The following is a 19,498-nucleotide window of genomic DNA, read 5'->3' as shown; positions in this document are numbered from 1 at the left end:
TCCAGGGTATTCTATTCTTTTGTCTGAATCTTTCTGTCCCTGTTCTAAGTGTTGTACATGATCACAAACATTAGAAAACCTAGGAAAACTATGAAAATGAAAAATAAAATGATATAAAATCAAACTAAAATAAAACTGAAATAAAACTGAAACAAACTACAGGTTACTTATGGTTGGGTTGCCTCCCAACAAGTGCTTCTTTACCATCACTAGTTTGACGGTCACATCTGCCATGTCAGCAAATGAGTGGATCTCTGATGATCAATCTCATCTCCAAGATAATGTTTTACTCGCTGGCCATTGACTATGAATTTGCTGTCTAAATTCCTATCTTGAAGTTCCACATGACCATAGGGTGACACTCCAGTGGCCAGAAAGGGTCCAGACCATCTAGACTTAAGCTTCCCAAGAAAGAGCTTGAGCCGAGAATTGAATAGCAAAACCTTCTGTCTAGGCTCAAATACTCTTGAAGCTATCTTTCTATCATGCCACTTTTTGGCCCTTTCCTTGTAGAGCTTGACATTCTCATAGGCAAAGTGTTTGAACTCATCAAGCTCATTTAGCTGGAGTAGCATTTTCTCTCCTGCAACCTTGGCATCGAAATTCAAGAACTTTGCTGCCCAATATGCTTTGTGCTCCAACTCCACTAGCAAATAACAAGCCTTATCATAGACTAACTGGTATGGAGACATTCCAATAGAGGTCTTCAAAGCTATCTTGTATGGCTAGAGAGCATCATCAAGTCTCCTTGTCCAGTCCTTTCTTGAGGTGCTCACTATCTTCTCTAAGATCCTCTTGAGTTCCCTGTTTGAAACCTCATTCTGTCCACTTGTATGTGGGTGATAGGGGATTGCCACTTTATAACGGATTCCATATATTTACAGAAGTGAGTCCAACTATTTATTGCAGAAGTGGCTGCCCTCATCACTAATCAGTGTCCTTAGGACACTGAACCTGTTGAAGATGTACCTTTGCAAGAAGTTTAGCATGACTCTAGTATTGTTAGTGGATGATGTTATTGCTTCCACCCATTTGGACACATAGTCCACTGCCACCAAGATGTATGTTTTTGAGTTTGAGGGTGGGAATGGTCCCATGAAATCAATCCCTCATAGGTCAAACAACTCAATCTCTAGAATTCTTTGTTGTATTTCATGATTGTGAGGAAGATTCCCAGATCTTTGGCATTTGTCACAGTTTCTTACAAACTCCCTTGAGTCTCTGAAGAGGGTCGGCCATTAGAACCCACTCTGAAGCACCTTGGTGGCTGTTCTTTCGCCCCTAAAGTGGCCTCCATACTCAAAACTGTGACAATGCCAGAGGATCTGCTGTGCTTCCTCATCTGAGACACAACGTTTGATCATCCCATCCAAGCATCTCTTGAAAAGGAAGGGTTCATCTTTGTCTCTCATAGCAAATGGGAAGAGCATGAGCTTGTAGACCTCATGATTCACTTCATTCGTCTTTACAGTGTCACAGATTTGCAGAAAGTTAGAGATGAATAAACTTGAATCTTCATGCGGGAGTCCATGAAACTGACAGTTCTACTGCACTAGAGTGATCAATTGAGGCTTAAGCTAAAAGTTATTGGCATCAAAGGTAGGTACAGCTATATTGCGCCCATAGAAGTCAAGCGCGGGTGCAGTGTATGAGCTAAGCGTCCTCCTTGCATGCTCATTAACATTCAGGTTCCCACCATTAGCATCCATAGCTTCCTTCTCAAAAGTTTTCCCGAGGTTCTCTTCGACTTTGTAAGTTCTAGCTTGTTGTAAACGCCGCCTCAAGGTCCTCTCAGGTTCAGAATCAAACTCAAGAAGGGGTTCTTTATCCCGGTTTCTACTCATAAACAAACAAGATACAAAGAAAAGTGGGAGTCTCTATGTCAAAGTATAGAGAGCTCCCAGTGAGATATCTAAAAAATTAAGAAATAAAATAAATTAAAGCAAGCAATTAAACTAAAGTTTCAAAAATAAAAGTGAGAAAATAACCTAAAAATTTTCGAAAACTAAAAAGAGAAAGACTCTAAGAATTTTGAAATTAAAAAGAAAGAAAAAATACTAACGGGACACCAAACTTAAAATAAAAAATTAAGAGAAAATAAATAAAGCCAAAATAAAAAATTTAAAAGAAAAATTAAATAAACAAACTAAAAAAATACCTAATCTAAGCAACGAGACAACTAATAGTTGTCAATCACAAACAATCTCTGGCAACGGTGCCAAAAACTTGGTGCGCGAATTAAAATTTCGCATAGCTTAACCGGCAAGTGCACTGGGTCATCCAAGTAATACCTCAGGTGAGTGAGGGTCGATCCCACGAGGATTGTCGGACTGAGCAACAATGATTGTCCAACTGGCTTAGTTAGGCAAATCAAAAAGAGGTTTTGATGGTTGAAAGCATATAAAACAATAACAGAAGAGTAAAGAAAGCAATAAAGGGTTTCGTGTGAAAACAGTAAGAGAAAACAGTTAAGGCTTTAGAGATGTTTATCTTTCCAGATTAAAAGTTATTACCAACTATTTTAACAATGTATGATTCATTCTATGGCAAACTGTAAATGTCCAAATCCTAATCTCTTAGTGATTTAGCCTCCTCTAACTTTCATTAACCGCCACTCTCGTGGTCACTTAATTCGAATTAGAGGAAAGATCAAAAACTAGTTTATGGTCACAAAAACCCTAATTACCCAAAGCTGACAGGATTATATGTCACATATCCCAATTAGTTCATGTAATTAGCAATTTAGGAGGAATTTATTTTCAAGCTGTTGTTCAAGCGAGATATCTCTCTCCAGAATCACAAGAACTCAAGTAGAATAAGGGTCATACTCTCGTTCCACCCAAATTCATAAGATTAAGAACGAAAATAATTCTTGAAACTAAATCAGTACATTAATTAAAATAGAAGAATAATAATCTTAATCCATAGAAATAAACAGAGCTCCTAACATTAACCAAGAAGTTTAGTTGCTCATAACTTACAGAGAAAATAGGGTTCCAAAAAGTGCGGAGGAGAGAATAATGTTCGAACCCCCTTAAGGGAGGATCTTTTTCCCTTTTATATCTAACCTAATTTGATTTGGAAATAAAATAAAATAATAAACCCTAAGACTAAAAGATATGATTTATAAATAAAAATTACAAAGAAAAAATAAAATATAACTAATACTAAATGCTAAAGCTACTAGAGATGCTCCAAGAGTGGGCCTTCAACTTTGAATTCAGCTTGCTGGCGTTAAACGCCATATTGGGTGTTTAACGCCCTAAGGGGAGCAACTTCGTATACGCTGCTGGCGCTAAACGCTGGCTGGGCATTTAGCTCCCTGTGGGGGGGGGGGGGAGGGAGAAGAGGGCTGCCAGCTTTTCTATTTTTAGCTCCAAACTCTATCAAACTGTTCTGATTTTCACCTGAAACCATAAAAACACTAAAACAACTCAAATTAGCATCCAAAGATGATATTTGCACTTAAATAAAGTAAACTAAATATAATATAACTAAAAACAACTTGAAAAAAAATAAGAAAAAGGGTATAAGATGCTCACACATCAAATAAATAAAGAAAATTTAAAGAGTCAGGAGAAGGTCAAGCACACGGCTATCTAATTAGTAGATTTTCATAAAGCCCCAAGAATTCGGATGTAATTAAATAGGGGCAACCCGGAAAGACAACAATACACCTTGTTCGAAGTCAGTAAAAGGAATTCTCATGCCTAGTTTAAGAAAAAGGCATTCATACATGAAAAGAAGATGTGGTTTTGACTTCTTAAGTCAAGCATAACAAATTCTTCACTAAAATGTAATTTTCTTTATCTTCTTGTTTCTTACAGATAGGGTACTTAAGGCGGAAGTTTTCTAAGGTTTTCTTATCCATCACCGACACAGCTGCTAATACTATGCTATCTACCCAATCTAAGTCAGTAGGAACCATAGGCATTATTTGAATTATAGATCGAGACATATGGGTGTATACCTACAGAAAGAAAAGTAACTATACATATAAAATTCAAAGGTTAGTTAAAAATCAAATAGGTTGGGCCATCTTCAATGATGAATAATCAGAGCAACTCTTGCCATTTCTAACAATAGTACAGATTAGAAAAGGCTTAAATCCAGAAATGTTTAGTGGCACTATTATTAGAGGCGACAATAGTGCCACTCAAGAGCAAGAAAAGCCCCAAAAGATCATGAGTAGTGGCAAACCATCAACCATCTACCATAATAAAGTCTAATCAAACACCAAATACAAAGCACTTTCAACCAATGTTTTTAGGGAGTCACATAGTGTTATCAACATTTACATAAAAGCATTCAGGAATTCACGGACAAGTAATAAAACTACACAATAAAGCTTCTACAGATGCAAGAAAATCATAGAGAGCAAGACAACAAGCTAATGCCTAAAGAAGAAGAACGAAAGAAAAGCGCCAACCTAGGAATGGGAGTAGCAAGAAAGAGCACCCAGAAAGTTTTGGAAGCACCAAATTTGTAATGAAAAGAAGTTCTTGGAAGCAAAAGAGCATCATGAAAAGCGAGGTGGTGTAAATGAAGTCTCTCTGACAAAAGAAAAAGAAAGAAACTTTGAAGGGGAGCAGTTTTAGCGAAATGAGAAGAATTTTTGTGCAAAAATTTGTGTGAAGAAAATGAAAGAAAAGAAGAGACAAACTTATAGTTATGATTAGGGGCAAAGAAGTAAAATCAGCATGTTTTAAAAAAGTTGTACAGTTACCAAGAAACTAAAAAGGCATGCGAATATTTACAAAAATAAAACGTCACATTAATTAAAATCACATCGAGAGTATCAACTTTTTCAATTAAATCACGTTAAGAAAGCCGAGCTAGTGGAAGCAAAAACAATGCACGTCTAAGATTCAAATGCCCACAACACGACTTACCTATCTGCTTGCTAGAGCCCGACTTGCATAAACTCAATCTCGAGTAAGGGATACTGTTCATACCCTATCCCACAATTAAAGTCAGACCCAAAATGATTAAGCTCAGTCTATAAAAAGAGGTCTAAAAGATTCTTTTTAAGTTATCCGACCCGACTTAGCGACGAGAAACGGCTCCCAACTACACCAACAACGTGTATGCCTATAATCTCGTCCCTTGTTTTAAATGTGGGATAATAGCTCCAATTCCCTAAGCAATAGGAAGTAACTACTCACCACTATAAGTGGAGGAGTTATAGAGTGATGATCAAGCTCTCACCCCAACTGTATAAATATTCCATCATACACAGGTATTTCTCAAATCTAATTCATTAAATCTGTCTAAAATTTTTGCTAAATTAAGTATTGAAATCTTTTAAAGATATCACTATCCATTCTCACTCAAAGAACTCGGACGATTTTGCCTCCTCAAGAAAGAACCCGCATTAAAAGAAGCTTAGACCTTATGTTTAGACTCAAATTACAACAATTGTAGATAATTTTCAGAACAATATTAAAGTCTAATTTTTTTTAATGTTTGTATCATTTTTTATATGTTTTTATGTTTTTTAATAAACTCAGCCGCGTAAATTATTATTGTTGAATAATTGCTAGTAGTCGTTGGCCAATGGACCATCACGCATTCATGAAATTGTTAGAGATAATATGCTATAGCCTCCGATTTTCGACACTGTCATGAATATAATATGTGGCTGCTATGATGAAAAACAATAATGTGTTCCTTTTACTTTGGATGCCGGTCGCCTCACGTTATTAAGCTTAGATTTTGATACTAAATGACCGTGGATAGGCCGTAAACTATTTTTTATTCTCCATCGTGAAATACTTTAATTTTTATCTAGAATAACGGTGTCTTGGCTGTATATTATTGTGGCTTAACATATTTCTTAAATCAGCACTCAGTTACGTCCTCTTCAGTTCTTCTAAACTATATAAATTTCCTTGGTTTATGCTTTCAGCTTCTCAAAAGTCTTCAATAATGTGAAAAAAATAATTGTGCATAATATTTATTTCATAAAGTTAATACACATTTTATTTATTAGTTTCTTTTCTATCATTGTCAAATGAGTTATATGAAATACATTCAATGTAATACATATTAAATGGCAATATCGATTGAACAAGAAAATAAAAAAAAAATAAAAAAGTCAAAGTCAAGCTTTGAATATGATTCAACATGTCTACTCCAAACATCCCTAATCCTACTTATAATAGGCATAAAAATAAAACTGTCAGTTGTTGTAACTGTGAGAAGCCATTAATTAAGTGAAAGAGAATGACAATTCTACCCATCCTTCTTTTCACTATTTCGTTCTTGTTCTACCATCAAATTTCTTCAGCAAACGATACCATAACACAATCTGAACCACTTCATGATGATGGTAGCACGATAACTTCCAAGAGTGGAACCTTTGAGCTGAGTTTCTTCAACCCAGGCAGTTCCACAAACCGTTACGTAGGAATATGGTACAAGAAGATTTCAGTTAGAAGAATTGTTTGGGTCGCAAACCGCGACGATCCAATCAAAGACAAGTCCGGCGTACTTCGCATAAGCAAAGAGGGGAATCTTGTTCTTTTAGCAAAGAATCAGAGGGTGGTTTGGTCAGCAAACTCGACGACGAAGGCGTCGAAGAATCCGGTTGCGCAGCTCTTGGACAGTGGAAATTTAGTAGTTAGAGATGATAATGATGATGAAGAGAGGTTGTTATGGCAGAGTTTTGATTATCCATGTGATACGTTGTTACCAGGAATGAAGCTTGGATATGACTTGAAAAGTGGTCTGGAAAGGAAGCTTACCGCTTGGAAGAACTGGGACGATCCATCCACTGGGAACCTTTCTTGGGCCATGGAGCTTACTAGCGACCCTGAATTGGTACTTTAATTTGCTATGTCCAGTTACTTTCATTTTCTTTAAAATCACTACTCCGTGAAATTATTTTATATAAAGTTGATATTTAAAAATTATTAAATAATTTAATAAATTTGACTAAAATTATTATTTAATAATTTTTTATTATTAAATTAAAGATAATTGTATGTAAATTTTTATCTAATTAATTATATCAAATAGTTTACTAAGTCTTAACTATTAATTATTATATATTTATATAGTCATTTTTTTATATATAAATATTTTTTTTAACTAAAATTTTAAGTATATGCTATTTTCAATAATACTGTAACTATTACATCCATATTTATCAAGAAATTTTGAGTGATGTACTATATATAAAGTAGTATATTTTACATAGAAACAAAAGATAAAGTTTAAGTGACTAGTTAATATTTTTTAGCCATTCTGTAGCCAACACACTTGTTTTAACTAACTTATTGATGATGAGAAATCATTTATGGATTTTTATTTTATTTACGATAAGAATGTAAAATAATATGCAAGTTTAATCATGGTGGCAAGAACTTTATTTTCTAAATAAATAAATTGTATGTCATGTCTCTCCTTTTTTATTATTAGTCAACCCTTTTATTTATTAAAAAATTAAAGTTAATACTATAAATAATAATTTATTAATAAATCGTGTTGGCTTCAATTTGAAAATACAAAATAATGGATGACAAAAAAAATAGTAAAATGACAAATAAATTCTTAAAAATTTAGTTTTTAAACAGATTAATTTTAAAAAAAAATACTAACAAAGTCTTTTAAAATAAAAAACGTAGACAAATAAGTTTAAATTAAGATTTTTTTATCCTAATTATAGGGACTAATTTAAAGGTAATATCGCTACAAAGAATATTATATTTTTTGACGCAAACAATTGACGACCAATTTTTTTGTCGATATTTTTTAAAAAATAATTAAAAATAAATATTAAAATTGATAGCCATGTCATGCATCCATTATTTTAGTGATATTAAAATTATCATCACATTGTCAACTAAGTAGTCGACGAGAATAACTTTTCTTTAAATATTTTATATTATTAGTGGATTGCTATTTAGATCAATATAAAATGAAATTTAATTATTTATCATATCTTGAATCTTTATATTAGAGAATTATATATTATCTTAATAAATTTAAAAATTCTTTATCTAATATTTAGTATGAATTTTATTTTTATATTTAAAATTTTATTTGTCTCATTATCTAATAATATTTAGCATAAATTTTATTTTTTTTTAAATTTTATTTGTATTAATTGTCTATTATTTTTAAATAAAAATAATAATAAAAAAATTATAGCTATTAAAATCGACGGCAACGTGGTTGCTTTTTTAATTATAGACAAAAAAAGATGGCAATGTTGTCCTTTTTTTAATCTAATATAGACGAAGACCTTGTCGGTACTTCAATAATTAAATCGACAACTAATGTGTCAATTTTAATAAATTAAATATTGACAAATATGTCGTCGATTTTAAATAATATTATCAAAAGTTAAAATATCGCTTTTATTAAACATGTAAAAATCTTAAATTCATATTATCGACAAAGTAATTGTCAATTTTATTGAAAATTTATCGACAATATGGCAAGTTATCGATTTTATTAGATATTTGAAAAATCAACACATTTAAAAGCGACAGCTTTCGCTGTCGATTTTACCGTAAATTTTTAATATTATCGACAACTTTATCGTCAATTTAGCTGTCAATTTTAATAGTGTTTCTTGTAGTACCCACATCTATTATTTTAAAAGACTTTATTTTTTTTTTTAGAGATTAATCTATCCAAAAAGTAAATCCTTAAAATTTATTTATCACATTACTCTCAAAAATATTTATAAACCAACTCCAATTAAATATCTTTAATCATATTTTTCTCTTTACTCAAATTTTTCGTAGTCTTCACCATCTTCTCTGCTCTTTTTTTATTTTCTTTTTTCTCCTCCTTCCTTTACATCTCATCAATCTCATCATTCTTCTTTTGTATTTTTGTTTCTTTCTCTTAACTGTCCTTCTCTTTCTTCACTTTCACCTTCTCTTTTGTATGTGTTTTTTTTAATTTATTAAAAAATAAAAAAAGGAAAAAAGGCTTAAGTAACAAAAATAAACACAATATTTTTTACTAAAAAACATTTTTTTAAGGTAAACTGTAACTATAATAATTAAGGAAAATACACTTCATATGATCTCACTCCAAAATATGATGATTATGTGAAAAATGTGTAGGAAAGAATAATTTAGGGAGAATAATATACTAGACTAAGGTGATGTAATAAATTTTTTTTTTATCAATTTTTTGGTAATTTTTCTTTTTTCTTGGTGAAATACAAAAAAAAATCAATTAAATGCAGAAATATGTTTACCATAAACACATAAATTTTGAAGAAAAACATATAAATATATTTTGAAGGTCAACACACAATTTTTTTTTTATTTTAATTTGTCCATACTCAATAATTAAAGGATCTTCTAAACACCATTAATGAACCTATCTGTAACACCAAACCAGGATGGAACGAGGAAGTAGTTATAGAAATTAGAAAATGCATACATGATTCATGCTTACATAGTGTGAATGGTTTTTTTGTTGAAATAGTTTTGGACTAACGAGTTATTAAACTAACTTAGACTTAATTATTAAAAGAGTAATATTAGGGAGCCCAACTATTTCTAGTTAATATTTTATTTATATTAAATTTTATTAAAATCTAAATAATAGAATCACATTTTAAATATTAAATTATAAATTAAAAAAAATTGACTAATATTAATTAATTAAAAATTAATTTTTTATACATTCTCATATTACTTCCTCGTAAAGCACCTATTACACAACAAAAATGTTCTAAAACTATACTTATATTTTAAGTAAAAACTCAGCTACAATCAAATTCACATAAAATTGATAATTAAGAGTTGTTAGATGAAAATTTAGTCAAATTATTTAAATTATTTAATAGTTCATAGCTTTCAATTTCATATGAATTTGACTGCACATAAGTTTTTACTTTTTGTTTTATTCCCTAATTCTAACACGAAAAATTTGGTAAAATAGTAAAAAAAAAAAAAATTAATCGCTTTTCAATTAAGATTATATAGAATATACATTTCATGAAAGTTACGGCTTTACCATTTTACTAACTTGGTGGCTAGAGAGATCTAAATTCGTCTGACTAAATGAAAGTTATGGTTGCAACTCAGGTGCTGTGGAAAGGGTCAGAGAAGTACCACAGGAGTGGACCTTGGGTGGGGCTTGGATTCAGTGGAGCACCCTTATGGAGAGGCACTCAACTCGTTATTCAAAACATGGTCAACACCACAAGTGAGGTCTACTACTCATACACTCTCATACAAGGCACTTCCATGATTACAATCACTCTTGTAAACCAAACCCTAAACGCTCGTCAACGAATCGTATGGGTTCAAGAAGAAAACAAATGGAAGGCCTTCCAAACAGTGCCCGGAGATTCTTGCGATTATTACAATACTTGCGGCCCATTCGGGTATTGCATTTCGAATCACTCACCGAATTGTGACTGTTTGGAAGGATTTGAACCCAAATCGCAACAGGGTTGGGATACACTCGATTACACACAGGGTTGCGTGCGGAGTGAGCCGTGGAGTTGTAAGGTGAAAGGTAAAGATGGGTTTCGGAAGATTTCTGGGTTGAAATTGCCGGATACTACGCATTCTTGGGTTGATAGAAATATGAAGCTTGAGGATTGTGAAGCCAAATGCATGGGGAATTGCTCTTGTACGGCTTATACGACGTTAAATGCGAGTGGTGGTAGTGGCTGTGTTATTTGGTATGGTGATCTTTTTGATCTCAGAGTTTCTGACGGAGGACAGGAATTGTATGTGAGAATGGCTCATACAGGTATACATCACTCTTTTACTCTACCTATTGTTATTAAATTAAGCGGTATCTAAAATAGATCTTGTTTTTTTTTTTTTTCAAGAAAAAATTATGCTGATAGTATAAAGTAGATCGGGAACCTTGGGAGTAAATAATCTACAAGTTATTTTATTTATTTTAATATTTATAATTTTCTTTATTTAATATTTATAATTATATTTAATATTATTTAATTATATAAGTAATACAACAACAACAACAAAGTCTTGTCCCACTAGGTGGGTTCGGCTATATTAATCAAACAACGTCATTGAACTCTATCATGTATCATGTTTACAGAAAGAACGTTTATATGTAGATCTTGTTTAACCGCCTCATTGATGGTCTTCTTAGATCTTCTCTATCTTTCACCCCTTATCTATCTTTCATCTCATCCACCCTCTTGACTGGATGCTCTATCAATCTTCTTCTTACATGTCTAAACTACTTGAGACACGATTCTACCATCTTTTCCACAATAGGTGCTACTCCAACTCTCTCTCTTATATCTTTGTTCCTTATTCTATCCAATCGCGTATGACTACTCATCCATCTCAATATCTTCATCTCTGCCACACTTAACTTATGTTCATGCTCCCCTTTAGCCGCTTAACACTCTGTACTATAAAGCATAGTCAGTCTGATAGCAGTGCGATAGAATTTACTTTTAAATTTTAAAGACACTTTTTTGTCACATATAAAACCAGACGCACTTCGCCATTTTGACCAACCTACTTGGATCCTATGATTTACATCTTGTTCAGTCTCTCTATTATCTTGTATGATGCACCCAAGATACTTAAAACTTTTAACTTTTCGTATGATGTTTTCTCTAATCTTCACCTCTACATTAGGGTTTTCCCTTCGGCGGCCGAACTTACATTCTATATATTCCATCTTGCTATGACTTATACGCAGAATTTACACTTCTAGAGCTTCTCTCTATAAATTCAACTTCTTACTTAGGTCTTCCCTTGACTCTCCTATAAGGATGATATCATCGGCAAAAAATATGCATCATGCCACAGGCTCTTGGATATGCTTTGTGAGTACTTCCAAGACTAATGTGAAAATATATGAACTTAAGGATGATTCCTAGTATAATCCTATACCAATAAAAAATTTCTCTGTCACACCATCTTGAGTCTTCACACTAGTTGTAGCTCCATCATATGTGTTTTTAGTTGCACGAATATAATCCTTATGCTCTTCCTTTCCAAAACCTTCCATAAGACTTTCATTGGCACCCTATCGTACGTTTTTTTTTTCAAATCAATAAACACCATATGTAGATCATTTTTATTACTATGATACATTTTCATCATCCTTCTTAACAAGTATATTGCTTCAATGGTGGATCTGTCTGACATAAAACTAATTAGTTCTCTATTACTTGTGTCCCTTGTCTCAGCCTCCATTCTATCACCCTTTTCCATTACTTCAAGGTATATATGGCTCATGAGTTTGATCCTTCTATAGTTTTCACAATTTTTTATATCCCCTTATTCTTGTAGATAGGTACTAAGGTGCTCTTTTTCCAAGTATCTAGCATCTTCTTTGATCTTAAAATCTCATTAAAAAGCTTGGTTAACTAACTGATGCCTTTCCCTATAAGGCCCTTTCAAACTTCAATCGGATATTATCGGCTCCTATTGCCTTGCCATGTTCCATCCGCTTTAGAGTATCTTTTACCTCAGTCTCAAATCTTTCGATAGTAGTCGAAGTTTTGGTCTTATTCCCTCGTGCATAACCGACCAAGGCTCAGAAGAGTCTTTTATCCTTCATTAAATAACTCGTAGAAGTAACTCTTCCACCTTTCATTGATCTTCTCCTCTTGAGTCAAAATCTCTCCGTCTTTATCCTTTATGCACTTAACCTAATCCAAATCTTTCATTCTTCTTTCACGGCTCTTTGCGATTCTATATATACCTTTTTCTCCTTCCTTCGTGCCTAAAGACTGGTAGAGACCTTCATATGCTCTTGTTCTTACTTAACTTACAGCCACTTTTGTCTCTTTCTTAGCCGCTTTATATTTTCTCCAATTATCTGCATTGCAACACAAAGACCACTCTTTAAAGCATTTCCTTTTTGCCTTTATCTTTTCTTGTACACTTGCACTCCACCACCAGAACTCATTGTCTTTTGGTCCTATCCCTTTAGATTCACCAAAACTTTCTTTTGCTATTCTTCTAATAACTTCCACCATCTCTCTTCACATCTCTTCCGCACTTTCATTCGCATCCCACTTTGTCTCTTCTCCTACCCATCTTAGGAAGCTTCTTTGTTTCTCACCTTTCATCTGCCACCACCTCGTCCTTGGGTTATTCGTATGATGTATTTTCTTCAACTTTTGTTCAATACGAAAATCCATAACGATCATCCTATGTTGTGTTGTTAAACTCTCTCCCGGAATAATTTTACAATTAATACAAAATTTTTGGTCGACTCTCCTCAACATACAAGAAGAAGTCGATTTGAGAGATTGTCGTGCTACTCTTATAAGTTATAAGATCTTCGTCTCTTTTTTTTTTAAACATGTATTTGCGATGAGAATGTCAAAAGTTGAAGAAAAGTCCAAAATAATTTTATCTTCGGTATGGACCACCCCAAAACCATGGCCTCCGTGAATACTTTTATACCTAGTCACTTTTCTTTTAATATGGCCATTTAAATCTCTAAATCCTCTCAATATCTTATCTTATGTTGCTCGTCCGAACTCACTTGTGATGCATATATAGATTTTAATCACATAAAAAATACATTCTTCCACTACAAGTTTAATAATTAAAAAATATAAAATAAGATCATTTTAAATTGATTTTTTATTATATTCAAAAATATTTTAATGTAGCATTATGTAATAGAGTATAGGTATGATAAATCAATAAAAACTGACATTTCGAGTGTTTTTTTTAATTTGTTAAACTTGAAAGTAAAATGGTACCTCTTTTTTTTGTCAAATCATAATATTTTATTCTGAAATAATATTATTTTACTTTATGCGAGAATATTAATAAGTAATTAAGAGAAGAGTTAGATACTAACTAAAACAAATATGAAAGAGTTTGATTGAACTAAAATGTTATTTTCGTTTTAGTCAAATCATAATATTTATCCTGCAGTAACATTATTCTACTTCATGTGAGAATATACAAATATTTTATAAGAAAAGAGTTAGCCATTAAAATAGATCTTAAAGATTTTGAAATTAACAAAAAGAATCGAAAAGATTAAAAGAACTACGATTCTCTAAAAATATTTCAATTATAAATAAATTCAAGACAACTGTTTAATAGCAACTTCTTTATATAATTGAAAAAAATTGAAAGGCAAGTAGAATTTAATATTTTTTGTCTGTATTTTTAGTCATTAGTTTAATTTCTATACTCTAATAATCTAATAATATATTTTAGTCTATATTTTTAAATATTATTGACTAATTATTAACTAAAAATAATAAATTCTAATAACTTTTTAACATTATTTCTCTATATAATTAAACTATTTGAATAATAAAAATATTATGTGCATACAAAAATCGATTATAATATATTTAATATTATAATTTTTTATATTTTTAACGTATATTTTGTATTTTATTATATATTTAATACTAATAATTGATTTTTGTTTTATACATAATATAATTGTTTTAGAAAATATCATATATTTTAGAAATTTTGTCATTTGCTTGTTCTTTTGAAGTCATTTTGTCAATTTTAAAATATTGATTAATTAGTTTTATAAAGTCTGAAATTATACACTAATAAAAAGATATCTCTCCAATAATTGTGTGTTTCGCACATAACGGTAAATAACACATCCCTCATTAAACTAAAGATTATTTTACAAGTTTGTATCATAAATAACAGTAATACTAGAAAAAAAAAATAGTTAGAACTTATTTTATTTAATACTTATTAATTATTATAATAATTAATAAATATTAAATAAAATAAATTTTGATTTTTTTGGACTAATTTTTTTTTATCAAATATTTTCATGTTTAATGCAGATTCCAAAAAGAAGACTATCGTCTTAGCACTTTCTATCACACTTCCAATAGTACTCTGTGCGCTACTTCTAATCTTCTTCGTTTATTATAGAATCCGAAAAAAACGTCAAGGTAAGCTTTTCTTTAATTTGTTTTCTTTTTAATATATTTGTTTAATTAATTAATATATACAATCTATCATATCCATATACCTAGTTGAACATTTTGAATAACGTAGAGCTCACATAATCTTGATTATCCTTGATGATGATTTTCTTTTATATAGAGAAAACCATGCCAGAAGAAAATAAAGAGGAAAGAACACAAGAAGATTTAGAGCTTCCTATCTACGACCTCGATACAATAGTGAAGGCCACTAATAACTTCTCAATCGACAATAAAATTGGAGAAGGAGGATATGGGCCAGTATACAAGGTAAATACAAAAAAAAAAATTTATTAGAGTCCTAACTCGTCCAATAGTAAAAATTAGAGACTCATATGCAGTTGTTATAATATAAATTTGATAGTCGAAAATTATTAAATGAATTGATATATTTAACCAAATTATCATCTAATAATTCTCAACTATTAACTCACGTGTAGCCAAAATAGATGTAAGCTTTTACCATTGTAAAATATAAAGCATGAATAATTTTATAAAAATTAATTAGCTTCCAATCTTGCTTGTACTATGAAAATACAGGGTACACTTGCAACTGGACAAGAAATTGCAGTTAAACGACTTTCAGGAAGTTCTACACAAGGAATGATTGAATTTAAGAATGAAGTAATACTGTGTGCTAAACTTCAACATCGGAATCTTGTCAGGGTTCTTGGATGTTGCATCGAAGGAGATGAGAAAATGCTAGTTTATGAATACATGTCTAACAATAGTCTAGACTTGTTTCTTTTTGGTTAGTGCACATATATATTTAATTTCTTTTCAAAACCTAAACTTCTTTATTTTATAGTTCCTTCTAGTGTTCTGTCCCGTTATCTTTCACCAAAGAACTAACATCAATGATGGACAATCATATATCAGATCCAACTCAAAGCAAACTTTTGGATTGGAGCAAGCGCTTTGACATCATTTGCGCAGTTGCTCGAGGGCTTCTCTACCTTCATCAAGATTCCAGATTAAGAATTATACACAGAGATCTTAAAGCAAGTAATATTTTATTAGACCAGAATATGAATGCAAAGATTTCAGACTTTGGCATGGCAAGATTGCGCAGAGGAGATCAAGATGAAGGGAATACGAATAGAATTGTTGGAACATAGTACGTTCTTTGATTATATAATTTTCTCTATTATGCAATGATTGAAAATCAAACTAATCATGTTGTTATTGTTTTTAGTGGTTATATGGCTCCAGAATATGCTATTGACGGCTTATTCTCTACAAAATCGGATGTATTTAGCTTTGGTATACTACTGCTAGAGATTATAAGTGGAAAGAAAAATAAAGGACTTACCTATTCTAGCAATACTTATAATCTCATGGCACATGTAAGTCAATTAATTAGCCATTTTAAATTCCGTTATTATAATTATGAAGTTGATGTAAGTAACAACTGATTCAATTGTGTTATTACAGGCATGGCGGTTGTGGAATGAAGGCAACTTAAACGAATTGATTGATGAATGTTTAAGGGATTCATCATCATTTATTATTCCAACAGAAATGTTTCGTTGCATTCATATTGGTCTTTTATGTTTGCAACGGCATCCGGATGATAGACCAACAATTACATCGGTTGTTAAGATGTTGAACAATGAGAACACACTGCCACAACCAAAGGAACCTGGTTTCTTGATACATGAAGTATCTACCGATCGTGAAAGAAGGGATACTACTTCTTCCGTAAATGAAGTATCTGTCTCATTGTTGAAACCTAGATGAACATATTCATCAACGTTCTTCTAAGGCATATTATGGACATGTTTTGGTAGCTGAGTTGTTAGTACATTAGCACTTTCAAACACATATTTTTGTTTGATCTTCTTAGGATTGTTAATATATATTTGTTGCCAATTATATATACCACTTACTTGATAATTCTGAGTGTTATTCTATTCAGTTATTTAATTGTACTGTGCTGTATGCATTGGCAGAGCTTCTTTGTGATAATGGGAGGTCAGAGACTGATCATAGCCCCCCTCTCCCCCTCCCGCAAATATTTTTTAAAACGGAAAAGCTTTGCATACAAGCCATTAGGGCTTGTATGCTTTACAAGTTCATTAAGCAATAAAACAAAAAAACGCGCCTCTCCACATACGTTGTATACACGCGCTATATAAGATCCCGCGTATATCTAATTACCAAATTTAAAAGATTCATTTTCGTTATTTTGAGATTTGGTTGTTCTTCTTCTTGCGCCTCTTCCCTCCTTCTTCTACTCCATCGTTCTTTTCCTCTCCTTTTCTCACTGGTATGTTCTTCGTTTACGTTACTTTCTTCTCTCTCTGTGCAACTCGAGCTTCGTTTTCTATTTTGATTTGTTGTTTTCTGAAATCAAAGTTTGAACTCGTTTTGAAGATAATGGATCATTCAACCTCAGATTGTCAACTGAATCCAGGCGAAGTGGATTATGAATTTGAATCTAACGAAGTTCCTGAGGTTTGATTTACATAGGATTAGTATGAATTTTCTTGCAGTAATTTGTATAGCATTGTGTAGTTGAAAAATTGCTGAACATTGACTTTGAAACTAACACTTTAACATGAATCTGTCGACTCAATGTATTATTTGTGATTAATTATCTGGAATTTATAGCAGACGCTCGGGTGTAGATCAGGTCCTTTTTGGGTGTATTTTTGCTAGAAGTGTGGGTGTATTTACACTTTACTGGTTTTTTGTTATTTTAATTGAGTTGTTGTTGTTCAGGTGTATTATATCAGACATGATTGGGTGTGTTTTTAGTTTTTGACATGGTGTATTCTGCAGCCTGTGTATTTACAGTTTATGGCTTTAAAGGTCATTCTGTAGTTGAGTTGTAGCAGTTCGGGTGTATCATATTAGATATGATTGGGTGTATTTGAATCATATCTATGGGTGTATTCACAGTTTCTGACATGGTGTATTGTGCAGCCTCTCTCGATTATTGATGACGAGCTTGTTCCGAAGGTTGGAATGACCTTTACCACCCTTGAAGATACTGGAAAATTTTACAGGAACTACGCCAAGGCTGCAGGTTTCTCTACAAGAGTTCGGTGTACAAATAGAAAGGGAAACGAGATTAAGAATCAACTGATTACATGTAGCAGAGAGGGAAAATAAAAATCTAAAATATCTCCGACCGAGAAGACCAATCCGACAGCCGGTTTAAACTGTCCTGCAAGAATTTATATACACACATTGAAGGATGTCGGTGCTTGGATCATTTCAAAAGTTGTGCTGGATCATTCACACCCCTGCTGTCCAAGCAAAGCAGAGATGCTCAAATAGCACAGGGAACTAAGCATGTCCATCCGTCGTACGATAGAGAATAACGAGGAGGCCGGTATCAGACCAAGCAAAACCTACCAATCATTTGTTGCGGCTGCCGGGGGTCACCGCGAGTTAAATTTTATCGAAAAGGACGTGAGGAATTACATTACCAGGGAAGTGCGGAATGTTTCCGAACAAGAAGATGTAAAGGAATTCGAGAAATATTTCTTAAGAATGAAAGAGAAGAATCCGAATTTCTTTTTTGAGCTCGAACTCGAGGAGGATCAATCGATTAAGCTGGCTTTTTGGGTTGATGCAAGAAGCAGAGCTGCCTTTGAGTATTTCGGAGACGTCATTTCATTCGACACCACCTACAATACAAACAGGTAACAAACTGCCCCTGTTTATGATGCCAAATTAATTTATTTTTACGAATCCGCAGCAGAGGTGTATATTGGCTGTTTCATTGGGTGTATACGAAGCATTTTTTGGGTTGTACCTAATGATTTTGCATTCTGGACTATGGTAATTTGTTTCAGGAATAATTTGGTCTGTGGTTCTTTTGTCGGGGTGAATCACCACGGTCAGTCAACACTTCTCGGATGCTCTTTGATGAAGAACGAAGAAATTGAATCATTCAAATTGTTATTTCAATGCTGGCTACGATGCATGGGAGGAAACGCTCCGAAAGGGTTTCTCACCGATCAGTGTGCATCAATGAAAAGGGCTTTAGAGGCTTGTATGCCAACAACAGTTCACCGTTGGTGTATTTGGCACATCATGAAGAAGATTCCAAGCAAATTAAACGGGTACAAGGGACATGTCGATATTGAACAAGAAATGAGCGAAGTTGTTTGGAACTCTCATAGCAAAGACTCATTCGATAGGAATTGGAATGATTTTCTGCTGAATTTTAGTCTTGCGGACAACAAGTGGCTTTCAGGTAATGTCTTTTTAAAATCTGCAGTAGAGGTGTAAATTGCATGTTCCCTCGGGTGTATTTATAGTCTGTGTTTGGGTGTATTATGCAGATCTGTACGAAGACCGTCACATATGGGTTCCTATCTATCTGGATCACCACTTCTGGGCAGGGATGAGAAGCACACAGAGGAGCGAGAGCATGCATTCATTTTTTAACAAGTATATCACCCGGAACAGCTCGCTTATTCAGTTCGTCAAACAATACGATAATTGCCTCGGAAGCAGGGAGCAAGCAGAGAGAGAATCAGATACTGCAGATTTTCATACGGTCATACCGTGTGCAACCAAATCCTCCATTGAAGCTCAGTTTCAAGATGCGTACACTCATGCAAAGTTTAG

General features: G+C 32.7%; 2 protein-coding genes across 2 annotated transcripts; one reads left to right on the top strand and one right to left on the bottom strand.

The window, feature by feature from the left end:
- Window positions 1-221: 221 nt before the first annotated feature.
- On the bottom strand, window positions 222-692 carry LOC130934469 (uncharacterized). Its single transcript, XM_057864035.1, has one exon. The coding sequence runs from the start codon at window positions 690-692 to the stop codon at window positions 222-224; it is 471 nt and encodes a 156-aa protein (XP_057720018.1).
- Window positions 693-6,200: 5,508 nt separating this feature from the next.
- LOC130932583 (G-type lectin S-receptor-like serine/threonine-protein kinase At4g27290) lies at window positions 6,201-16,946 on the top strand. Its single transcript, XM_057861932.1, has 8 exons — window positions 6,201-6,822; window positions 10,059-10,734; window positions 14,768-14,878; window positions 15,033-15,181; window positions 15,452-15,662; window positions 15,791-16,028; window positions 16,107-16,257; window positions 16,346-16,946. Exons 1-8 carry the CDS (start codon window positions 6,226-6,228, stop codon window positions 16,649-16,651), a joined length of 2,439 nt encoding a protein of 812 aa, XP_057717915.1. The 5' UTR covers window positions 6,201-6,225; the 3' UTR covers window positions 16,652-16,946.
- The last annotated feature ends 2,552 nt before the right edge of the window (window positions 16,947-19,498 follow it).

Source organism: Arachis stenosperma, chromosome 6 (assembly GCF_014773155.1).
Source record: "Arachis stenosperma cultivar V10309 chromosome 6, arast.V10309.gnm1.PFL2, whole genome shotgun sequence".
NCBI classification, from domain to species: domain Eukaryota; kingdom Viridiplantae; phylum Streptophyta; class Magnoliopsida; order Fabales; family Fabaceae; genus Arachis; species Arachis stenosperma.
This window is presented reverse-complemented; position numbering and strand designations above follow the sequence as displayed.